At 47.6% G+C, this 12,429-nt stretch overlaps 1 protein-coding gene across 2 annotated transcripts in view; it reads right to left on the reverse strand.

Annotated features, from left to right (window-relative positions):
* LOC112116984 (mediator of RNA polymerase II transcription subunit 14) overlaps positions 1–12,429 on the reverse strand; it is a 56,856-nt gene that overhangs the window by 25,742 nt on the left and 18,685 nt on the right. For both annotated transcript variants that reach the window (XM_024214776.1, XM_024214774.1), the window contains exons 13-16: positions 10,527–10,686; positions 9,714–9,908; positions 5,124–5,258; positions 3,862–3,938 (exon numbers count right to left, since the gene is read on the reverse strand). In XM_024214776.1, coding sequence (XP_024070544.1) covers positions 3,862–3,938; positions 5,124–5,258; positions 9,714–9,908; positions 10,527–10,686 — 567 coding nt within the window. The remainder of the gene's footprint in view (positions 1–3,861; positions 3,939–5,123; positions 5,259–9,713; positions 9,909–10,526; positions 10,687–12,429) is intronic.

The following is a 12,429-nucleotide window of genomic DNA, read 5'->3' on the forward strand; positions in this document are numbered from 1 at the left end:
CAGTTACGGAAAAGGTAACTGTCTTTTCTTCAAGTGATTGCTCATGTGTATTCCACAATAGGTGATTCCAAGCTATATTTGTTGGAGGTTGGTAGGAGTTCACAAACTCTCAGGACAGAGCACAGTCCTGCCAAACCCAGAGTCTTCCCTGGTCTGGGAGACGATCGCATAATGCGAGGTGAATGTGTGAACTGAAGACCATGTGGCAGCCCTGCAAATGTCCTGAATGGGACACGGGCTAAAAAGGCACCCGATGAGGCTTTCGTCCTAGTTGAGTGTGCCCTCACAATTGACGGGGGAGGGATTCTCGCCAGGTCATAACAGGTACAGATGCACTAGGTGGTCCATTTGGAGAGCCGCTGAGTGGAGATCAGCAGACCCCTCATGCGTTCGGCCGAGGTAATGAACAGCTGCGAAGACTTTCTGAATGGCTTAGTCCGCTCCAGGGTAAAAGGCCAGAGCCCATCTCACATCCAGCGTGTGGAGGCGGCACTCCTCACTGGACACATGGGGTTTGGGGCAGAGGACCTTCAGGAAAATATCCTGACCCATATGGTAGGTGGAGACCACCTTTGGGAGGAACGAAGGATGTGGGCGGAGCTGGACTATCCTTATGGAACAGTGTGTACAGGGGCTTGGAGGTCAGGGCCCTGAGTTCCGAGACCCGTCTAGCAGACACGATCGCCACCAGGAAGGCTATCTTCCACGAGAGGTGCAACCAGGAGCATGTAGCTAACGGCTCAAAGCGGGGACCCATCAACCGGGCCAGCGCCAAGCTCGGGTCCCACCCAGGGACTGGGGGCCTAACGTACAGGAAGAGATGATCCAATCCCTTAAGGAATCAGCCACTCATAGCATGGGAGAATACTGTGTGCCCCTGCACCGGCAGGTGGAAGGCCGAAATGGTGACACCTGGAGGAGAGAGTCTAAAATGAGATCTAAGGTGAAGGAGATAATCTAAAATTAGATGGATCAGGGCAGCCATGGGGGAAACGCCCCGCTCAGCCGCCCATCGGGAAAACCGAGACCACTTTGCCAACTGGAGGGTGTTGCCCCGGGAGATGGTGTTGAGGACCCACCGGTCCGAGGTCAGCCGTGACCACGCCAGGAGAAAAGCACACAACCGGTTGGAGAAGGGTAGCTTTACTGCGTGTGGATCCCTGATGTGAACTGGCAGGTCACCCCCGGGCATTCCATCAAAACTGCCATTTCCCTGCCTGTTTGCCCTTGGAGGACCCCGGTTGGGGAGCAGACTGGGACTGCCTCTGCGGGCGTTTCTTATAGTCCCACGACTTTTTATAAGTGGGCTCGTATTTGTGCCCTCCAGGCACAGCACCAAAGATGCACGTCCCACCGACTCCTTTCTTGGAGGCTAGGACAGGGAGGCCGATGGCCGGTCCAAGGCTCCGGCCACCAAGCGAGCCCCCACTGGGGGCTGCGTCGGGTGTCACGGGGCCCATTGGTACCACTGTGCCGGCCACAGAGCCCGATGCCACTGCACCTGCTGCGGCACCGGCGGAGCAGGCTGTTCAGCCTGACTGGCCTGTCCCATTGATCGATGACTACGAAGGGAGGCCGGGCTGGCGTACTACCTGCCACTGTCCCTGGACTGGGAGGAGCATTGGCAACGGTGCCGACCACGAGACCACGATCCCAACGTGGAGGAACGGTACCGCCGGTAGCAGCTGCTCCGCGATCGGCTGTGGTGGGCGGATCCGTGCTGGCGAGCCGCCGTCGTTCGAAGCCCAGAACTGCGGGAGTGGTGCCGTGGCCGGGTCCTGGAGCGAGATGACGAACGGAAATGGCATCGACGTTCGTGTCACAACTAGCTACGGTAGCCCCTCGGAGACGAAGACCTTCGGTGTCGTCTGTCTCGGTCTCGACAGGGCACGCTCCACAAGGCGGAGCGCTGCCTGGAGCCCCTGTCAGTCAGAACTCAGCCAGACCACCTGGTGGGGGTCGATGGTGACTAGCGTGGACTACGCACGGGACGGTCGCTGAGCACCGAACTGTGTCAGGAACATTCCCTCGACCGCGAACGGTACCAAGCCAGGGGCGACTGTGGAGATCCTAGCAGTGGCTTGCCTCTGGACCGTGGAGCCAGAGTTGGCAGTGCCCCTGGTACCAGCATGGACATAACGTCCCAGGCCGCTTGCAGGTCCTCCGGCATGGAGGGCATCCAGACATTCAGGGCCTCCGAATGGGCCTGACTACTCTGCTCAACCCGAGATGGAGGCCTGGAGGCCGATGGGGACCGAGGACTGCCCAACATAGGTCTAGCCTCTCCCCCAGTCTTGCTCCGAGGTCACGGCGGAGAAGGCCTCTTCTTAGCCTTCTTGGTGTGCCCTGCGGACGGGGAGCGGTGCCGACTGGTAGATGGCACTGAGGGGTCACCGCGGTGCCCAGTGCCAACTCAGAGCGGCACGTCAGAGTCAGGGTCAACACCGATTCCATCAGGATAGCCCAGAGCCGAATGTCTCTTTCTCTCTTGGTCCAAGGCTTGAAAGACCTGCAAATTTTGCAGCAATCGCGGAGATGGGTTTCGCCCAGACAGCGTAAACAGTCCATGTGCGAATCACTCACTGGCACTGGTCACCTATAAGTGTTGCATGACTTAAAACCCAGGGCACGGGGCATGCCCCAGCCTGGGCGCACTAAACTAAACTAAGTTACACTAACTAGTTCAACTACAGGTACTATTACACTGAACAAACAAGAGTTCTGGAGGAAAGCTGCAGACAAGCTAGAGCAGAGCAGTTCCGAAGCACCATTGCTGGCGGCAAGAAGGAACTAAGGGTGGGGAGAGCGCGCAGTGCCCCTTATACCGCGCCATAGAGGTGCCACTCCAGGGGTCGCTGGGGCGCTCCCCTACGGATACTGGGGAAGGGGGGAACTTACAGCACCGGTGCACATGGTGAGCACGCACACCTATTGTGGAATACACATGAGCAATCACTCAAAGAAGAACTATGGGCTGGATGCATTAGTATAATTCACATTCCTGGAGAGAGGTACGGTGAAACCTCCCAAGCCAAGGTTCTAACCTCCTGATTGCTAAGAAATACACAGGGAACCTGGGACACAGGCTAGTAGCAGAATGGCAATTCCTGCCAAGGACGGTAGCAGGAGATGCTAGGTTAGAAAGCCATCTTTGGCTGGAACAAGGAAGGCTACAATTTTGTCACAGAGGTCACGGAATCCTTGACTTCCAGAGACCTCCATGACTTGAGCCTGCAGCAGCAGGGAGCTACAGGGTCCCTCTGCCACCTCTGGTGGCTGGCAATTGCGGGGCTGCACCGCGAGCTCTGGGCCGCCGCAGGAGTGCTCTGGAGCTCTGGGCCGCTGTGGAGGGCAGAGGTGCCCCAAGTTGAGAGCCACCGGAGGTGGAGGAACCCAACAGTTCTGAGCCAGGGTCCCTGGGGTGGTGTGGGGACTCCACAGCTCCCCATTTTGCTTTAAAAGTCAGGGATAGGTCAAGGGCTTCTGTGAAGTTTTCTTTATTTCTCATGACTTTTACTAAAAATATGCATGACAGAATCTCAGCCTTACTTATAGTTGCTGTGCATTTGTCATGTTTGGAAGAGACAGAGACCATGCCCCTTAGCTGGTCAATTCTCACCTATGAACAGACACCAGGACTGGCTGTTCCAACAATAAAGGGCAATACATTCTTTTCCTACTCTTCCCCTCCCCACCGCAGGCCACATTACCTTAAATGACTGGGGATGTAAAATAAGCCATTGTTTAAAACAAAAATGCTTTTCAAAGTTTAGTGTTGCAAGGTGTCAAACTCTTCAAACGCTCCTTTTTCCTAATACTGTTCATGTACTTGATAAAATGAAGTGTATAACAATATCTTACTTTAATAAACGTATAGCATGGCTGAAGCCATCTCCTTCTACCTGTACTCCTTGGTGTGGAATCTCCATATTAGACAACTAAAGAAAAAGGAAGATTTCATTAAGTTATAACAAACAAACGTAAGGGGGGGGGGGGAGGTGTACACTCTCTCAAAGTTTGCGTCTTGCTACAAGTGACAGTTTCACATTCTGAGCATGGAAAATTGAGAACATGGGGGGCCACGCTACACTCTTGTCTCCCCTCGACATCCCACTATCTCCCCTTCTCTCTCTCCACTTTATCCTGTCCCCTACCCCGCCCTTCCCTCTCCCAAGCATCAGCGGTGGCAGGGAGTCACAGCTGCAGCTGGAGTAGGAGGACCGAGCTCTAAAGCACTCAGTTGGCCCATGCAAACAGATTCCTGACATTGGCCAGCCGCGCATTTAGAATGGAAGGCAGAGAGGACTAGAGAAGGAACAGTATGCAGGCATGTCTGAAGACATGTTAGCACATGCCCCCTGAAGCAGGGTGGTTACCCCGCTCCTGCCCTGAAGGGCTTAAAACAGTCCTGGGAGAGGGCTGTGGCAGGAGAAAAGCTGGGCTGATTGGGAAAGCAGCCACAGCTGTAGCCAGTGCAATCAGGGCCCAGCTGGCCCTTATAAGAGGGCGGTGGGCCAGAAGGACGAACAGACACTCTCTTTAGCTTACTTGAGAGAGAAGGACCTGGCTGCCTGGGAAGCTGAGAAGGGTATCTAGGGTGGAGCAGTGCTGGCGAAGGGCAGAGGGAGCTGGGAAGCTCTGGCCTAGCAAAGCCCCAGGCTGCAGGCCGAGTTAAGGGCCAACAAAGGTACTGGGGCTGCAGAGGGGCAGCCCAGATATAGGCAGAGGCAGCAGGTCCAATCCCCCTTGCCAATGATGAGTGGTTTATAGACCGCAGTCTGCCCCAGGGAGCGGGGGCTAGATGATGACTGGCATTAGCCACTGAGGCACACTGGGGATGGGGTTGGGGGTTCCCCTGGGTGGGGAGACCCAGATTGTGGGTTGCTATTAGGGGGCAAAACCCTGATATAAAAGGCACCGGGGTCCGGGAGGGACACAGGGGGCCAGCGGCAGGTGGGACATCAGCCAGCAGAGGGGGCTCCAGAGCTGGAAAAGAGCTAATTCCCTGGACAACCAGCAGGAGGCGCCGGGCCGGTGAGTCGTCGCCCCGCCACACCCCCAAATATAGATAAATCAGTTTATACAAAGAAATTCTAGGAAAATGTTAATCTCATAATACTTACCTCCATACGAAGTCCTATAAATGGCATATTTGTATCACACATTGCTACAAGATGAGCTAGGACTTTATTGAAGGCACTCATTTCTCCAGATCGTTTTGGTTTCTTAGATTCTACAGAACACGGATCACCAGACAACTAGAATTCAAACAGAGAAAGAAGATATCTACTAGCCCATTTGGAATGAAAACAGTCACCCTTCAAAAAGGTCATAATGCAGAACAAAAGCTTGATCAGCTGTTATGTTTGAAATGAAATACTCTCTGGGCACATATGGTTACTCTTAAGGGTTAGAGGACTCAATCAGGTTTATTTAAAAGCATTCTATAATTTTCTCTCAAAACAATTTAGTGTTTAACACACTTGTAAACCTTCGTTGCGTAAACTAGTTTACTGAGTCCACACACAGCACTCCCCCCAAAATATTATGAGTCTCCTGAAATACCTTTCCACATAGTGACTAGATCAACTCCTCAAATTAGGGGGTTTGGGAGTTGCAATCTACATTACCTTACAATCCTTTAAATTTCCTCTGAATATTCACTTAAGCCACAAGACTTCAAGAAACCTCCTACTTACACCTTTTACATATTCACTGTATCATTGAAATATATTTGAAATACACTAGCTTTTGCTCAATAATCACAGCATTTGATTGATGATGCCTCATCCTTTCCCCTATCCCTTCTCACTGTCCAGTCAGCCTCCTCATTGCATTATATCTGAAGTAGTTTGTAAACCCCATCAGCAGATGACACTAGGGAACTGGAGCAAAAATGTAAAGAACAATCCTATAAACAAGCACTTTCAAATATATAAAATGGCATACTTTTGTAAAACAGGACACCGATAATGCATAAATATATCGGATATTTGGGAAACTAGAAAGGCTCCAGAACTGCCAAAATTATGTAGCGTAGACAAGGGTCTAGTTAAGAAAAAAATAAAAAGAACCCTCCGCACAAACAAGAGTTACTTAAACACAACTGAAACAAGCAAGAATTATCACAATCATTCTGTTTATTTTTTAATGAAATACAAAGTCACAGTTAAAAGTGTATCTTTACACATCTTTAAACATTAGGTCCAAGAACACTCCACACTTAGGGTATGTCTACACTACAATTAGGCACCTGCAGCTGGTCCTTGCCAGCTGACTCAGGCTAGCGGGCTCAAGCTAAGAGGTTGTTTAATTGAAGTGTAGATGCTCAGGCTGGAGCCCGGGCTCTAGGACTCTGAGGTGGGAGGGTCCCAGAGCTCCAGCTGCAGCCCAAACATCTATACCACAATTAAACAGCCCTACAGCCTGAGCCCAAGTCAGCTGGCACAGGCCAGCCACAGGTGTCTAACTGCAGTGTAGACATACCCATAGGACCGGAAGCTGAAAATTAATTTTCTAGATCGTGCCCCTGCAGTGAGCACAACACAGACAGGCTCTTTGCAGGGGTCTCAGTAATGACTTCAGCAGGACTTTGCCATGCACCTCTCATTGTAGGATTAAAGTTTTAAAGTTTCCATACCAAGAGCCCTTTAAGTTTATTACCTTTCATACATTCATCACATTTTTAATTAGAAAATTTACATTATAACACTCCATCCCATGAACTCAAAGTTCTTTCCATCTATTCACAACTTCTTGTAAAATACCTCCCTAAAAAACCTTCTACATATATTCAATCCATGATGACACCAGGCAGCATAGGCAAAGACTACCGTATATACTCAATCATAAGCAGGTTCGTTTATAAGCTGACCCCCCCTCCCCCCAAGATGGATAAGTAAAAATAGAAAATTTTTATAACCCATTCATAAGCCGACCCTATAATTCAGGGTCAGCAAACTTTGGCTCCCGAGCGATCAGGGTAAGCCGCAGGTGGGCCGAGATGGTTTGTTTACCTCGAGCGTCCGCAGGCACAGAGGTAAACCTAAGTAAACAAAGTGTCCCACTGCGCCAGCTGCTTACCCTGACAGGCCGGAACAGCAATTGGTGGGGAAATTTTTTGGGGGGGGGAAGAAGCTGGGAGTCAGGGGAGTAACCCTTGTGACCACTCCCCACATGACCCCACCTCTAGCCCGGGACCCCCATACTCTCCCCATCCCATCCCTTCCCACCTTCTCTGGGGAGGGCCAGCGGAGGATGTCTCTGGCTTGGCCGCAGCATGCTCCGGCGGACCAGGCCGGGCGGCGTGGCCGCAGTGTGCTCCGGCGGGCCGGGCCAGGCGGCGTGGCCGGAACGTGCTCTGGGGCATGGGGCAGAGCGGCACGGCTTCAGCCTGCCAGCCCCCGGAGCTGCAGCTGCCTCGGAGGCTGGGGGGAGAGCAGCGTGGCCAGAAGCAGAGAGACTCTGGCCCCGCCTCTTCCCTTCTGGCTGTGCTGCCTCTCCTTGCTTCCTCTGTTGGGGGGAGGGGGGGAAGGGCTGCGTCCCACCTCTCCCTCTCTATACCCATTCATAAGCCAACCCCCTTCTCTGGTGCTTCCCTTTTTTTTACTAAAAAAAAAAAAATCGGCTTATGAACAAGTATATATACTTAAAAAGGTAAATAGTTAAAATTGTATACATTTAAAAGCAAAATTTCAGGGTTACTAGACTCTAGTGATTAAAAACAGATCAACTATTTGAGTATCAGAGTCAAGTTTAATTAAGTTACTATTACTATTCTAATATTAACAAATTAATGTTGCCTTTATCTAAAATATACTTGATTTAAAATAAATATGTAAGCCCAGGTTGTCAAAACTAGTAGTACATCTCTACCCCGATATAACGCGAGTTCGGATATAACGCGGTAAAGCAGCACTCCGGGGGGGCGGGGCTGTGCGCTCTGGTAGATCAAAGCAAGTTCGATATAACGCAGTTTCACCTATAACACGGTAAGATTTTTTGGCTCCTGAGGACAGCGTTATATCCGGGTAGAGGTGTAATAAAGTCAGAATGACTCAAGACCCCTAATTTGTTTGTATAGCTGCTAAAACAAGGGAAGACCATACACAGTGAAAGGGTATTTGACTAAGGTCTCATCTACAAATGGAACTTATTATGGAATAAGGCAGGGTGTGTGTTTAAAGCGCAATAACTTTTCCGGAATAGCTATTGCAGAGTAGCTTATTACACAATAGTAATTCTGCTTCATTTCCCCATGTAGAAGAGATGTGACGTTATCTGATTAAAATATGACCGTATAGATCATTGTTGCAACCAGTTATATATTTGTAGCAAATCTTGTACAATGGTTGTCGAGTGAGGGGTCTATGAAAAGGTTCTGATTTGCTGGTTCTGATTATGCTATCTGTATGCATGTATCATTTTTGTATGTGAAGTTATAAGTATTGGCTCTATACTTGGATTTCAAACATTTGCTCCTAGGGTAACGCCCACAAAGTAATTAGCCAACACATCTTGGAGGGACTATTCAAATTGAGTAACCCATCAAAAGAACATTTAACTAACAATGGACCATGGGAGACACCCATCTACACTTAAATGAAATTTCCTGCTGTGACTAGGCAAAATGCATGGACATGTGACTTGCCCATGTGACTCCAAACTCCATCTTGTTGCTGTGATTTTCCACAGTAAGAACAATGGGATGTCTTCCACATGGCAAAAGCTATAAAAGGCCCTGGAAACACCTCCATTTGGTCTTCAATCCTGCTTCTTACCTCTGGAGGAACTTTGCTACAAACTGAAGCTCTGAACAAAGGACTGAATGACCCATCTAAGCTGTGGATGTACTCCAGAGACTTGACTTAAGCCAGCAATTTATTCCATCACTACTACAAGCCTGAACCAAGAACTTTGCCATTACTGTATGTAATTGATTCCTTTAACCAATTTTAACTCTTACCTTTCTTTCTATGAATAAACCTTTAGATTTTAGATACTAAAGGACTGGCATCAGCGTGATTTTGGGGTAAGATCTAAGTTATATATTGACCTGGATGTGTGGCTGGTCCTTTGGGATCAGAACCTATTTGATTAGACCGGTTGTAAAGAACCGCTCATCTCTGAATGGTGGTGATATAAGAGGGAGGAATAGCTCAGTGGTTTGAGCATTGGCCTACTAACCCCAGGGTTGTAAATTCAATCCTTGAGGGGGCCATTTAGGGAACTGGGGTAAAAATCTGTCTGGGGATGGATCCTGCTTTGAGCAGCAGGTTGGACTAGATGATCTCCTGAGGTCCCTTCCAACCCTGATATTCTATGATTAAGAACTGGAATGCCTAAGGAGACTGCCTTTATGTTTTCTTGTTAGCCAGTGTGGTGAAATAGGAATTTATTTTTGTGGCTGGTTTGGTATATCTTATAAAAGAATAACCACCAGTTTTGGGTTGTGTTTGCCCTATTTCTCAGGGGTTTGTCCTGAATTTGGCATGCTCAGTTATGACCCACTAAGACACGGTTACAGAGGTAAGCTACGCAACATTTCAAATATGCCATTACTAAAGCTGCCAGTTATACCCACAAGCTGCATCTAGCTTTGAACTGGGACAAATTAATCTTTCAGGTACTTATAATTCACCTACAACCACACACTATTCATAATCTTAGGGCAAACACAGATTTAATGTCTGTTTCCATATGGAAGTACAAACCTTGCGCTTGGCACCGCCTTTTGCTTGTTTCCCACTTTTTGTGTCTAGTACCAACTCCTCGATGTTTGGTTTGAATTGCTGTAGTAAAAGTGCAGTAGCAGGGCTGTCATCTCCTTCAGGACAGCTCACAGAGAGAAAATGATTCTTGTACTCCAGTTCTGTGGGGTTGCCAGGAACTTCAAACATCTCTACCACCTATGTTTAAAACAAAACATTCATTTTGAGAAGAACCTTGACAAAATAAAAAAAATAATAATAATTAAACTACGGGCGGGGGAGGGATAAGCTCAGTGGTTTGAGCATTGGCCTGCTAAACCCAGGGTTGTGAGTTCAATCCTTGAGGGGGCCACTTAGGGATCTGGGGCAAAATCAAAATTGGTCCTGCTAGTGAAGGTAGGGGGCTGGACTCGATGACCTTTCAAGGTCCCTTCCAGTTCTAGGAGATGGGATATCTCCATTAATTAAAATTACATTCGTTTTTTTTCCCCCTCTTTCAAAAACTATTTTGTCTCTTTCTAAAAACACTGTATTATAGTAGGGAAAACAACTCAGGAAGAGAAGGGAGACCAGCCTGCTAGGAAATAAAAAGAAAGCTAGAAGGCTCATGGAGTAACAAAAACAGATTATGTTCATACAAACCATATTAATAGACAGACCGTGGGAGCTAGAGAAATGGGGACTAGACGATTAAAGCAATCATCACTGGTAGCCGGTCTATCATGCTGTATTTACCATTTTTTTTTTTGTTTGTTTGTTTGTTATGCTTTTGTCTCCAAGCACCAAAGTTCAGAAAAGTGTTTTCCAATTACTTACAATGTAGTACTGTGGAAGGCGAGTGAGTTTGATAAACAGTTTGTGCTTGGAAAGGTTTCCAACAGGATGGCTAGCATAATTAGCTAGCTGCAATGTTTCACTGGTCACTGTAGGCAGATGTTTTATAGACTGTTTGCATCGCTGCTGTCCAAGCCAAAACCTTGCATTAAAAAAGAAAAACATTAGTGCTTTGAGTTTTTATGTATTAAAATGCTCCAAAACAATAAGTCATACAGGGTCACTATCAAATTAAAAGTTATATACAGAGTGAAGTTGATGCAAAGTTAATTACCCTAGACCAATAGAATTTTAAAAATTAGATTTACTTGTCACTATTTATGTTTATATTTTGTATCCATCAGCTTGGGTAATGATAATTCGATTTCATTTATTTATAGTCTATTTCACTTTTAGATTCTTACTGCTGCAACACTTGGATTTCAGAGACTACAGGGATGTGTTCTTTCATTTAAGAACTCTATTCAGTGAGATTTTAAAAAGACATTGCTGGAAATATTTCTGCAGGATTACAGAATTAGAGAATACCTTAGAAAACCTTGCAGGTTTTAGTGAGTTCACAATGTGGCCCCTTCCAACTTTACCGTGACCCATTAAAAAAATTTACAGGAGAAAAATTCTTCTTACTTCAGTGTTCTGGCAAGCCATGAAACAATTTTTTAAACAGACACTGACACTGCACTATTCTGTTACTTTCTGGGTTTCTGCTATTTTCTAGCATAACTATATGAACCTGAAATTTCAGGGATGAAGAAGGGATGACCTATATAGAAGATATTACAGCACATTTATCCTAATATAAAGCTGAATCGGAGTCAGAATATTTGAGATATTTACAACAGGATTCTGATCACACAGGCAAGACTACAAGTGACAGCTAGGTCTGAGAATGAGCCAGAGATATATAGTTTGATTTTCAGATGTACTGAGCATCCAGTTTCTGTGGTCTCCAGCTGGAGTTTTGGGTGCTTGGAACCTCTGCAAGTCAGGACAATAATGCCCAAAAGTAAGCCTGCCAAGTCCTAATGGCTGTTATAGAATAGAGAATAGCTGCCTCACGGTTTGCAACGCTATCTTGGCCTTCAGTTACAGACCACAATTTATAACACAGGAATGTTGATAATTTCCCAGGATGCCAATAGAGTATGACTCTTACAAAAGAGTGCTGGGAGTTTGGGGAGCTGCAGGATGACAGAAGACGGGATTTTGTTTTCACATGGCTTTAAATTGTATTTGTATTACTTGTTACAGTCAGGTTTGGGAGGCTCTAGGGACATAAGGGCGTATATTTTATTGAGTTAATATATTATTTGCTTAAAATTATTAGGTGCCTCAATCTTAGGGCTTCAGAGGACATCTAAATCTATAAGTTAGAACATACCTTAATGGTATAAACTAATCAAAACTGAAGTGCTAAAATAACTGGATAAGAAGTGGAATGCATTATGCTGACAATGGGCAACTCCTGTTCCTTCCTCTGCTGCTACAAAGGGGAGGGTTTTTTTGCAGCAGAACTAGTAACATTCAACTGTGTAAGAACGTGGGAGGAGGGAAATAGGGTTTGGGGAAGCTGTGCATGTGTGCACGCACGGTGAAATTTTGACCCTAATGAAGTCAATAGGAGTTGGCATGGACTTCAGTTGGGACAAGATTTCACCCACATGGTGTTGCGAAGGCCAACTACAAACAGGGCCGACTCTAGCTTTTTTGCTGCCCCAAGCAGCAAAAAAAAGCGCCGCCCCCGAGCCCCCCCCAGCCGAGCAGCCGCGCCGCCCCCCCTCCGAGCGCCGCCGGAACCCCCCCCAGAGCGCTGCCCCCCCCCGCCGAGTGCCACGCACCGGAGCCCATCCCCCCCTGCACCGAGCGCCGCCGGAACCCCCCCAAG

Source organism: Terrapene carolina, unplaced genomic scaffold, assembly GCF_002925995.2.
Source record: "Terrapene carolina triunguis isolate 2854851 unplaced genomic scaffold, T_m_triunguis-2.0 Scaffold24, whole genome shotgun sequence".
In the NCBI taxonomy this organism is placed as follows: Eukaryota; Metazoa; Chordata; order Testudines; family Emydidae; genus Terrapene; species Terrapene triunguis.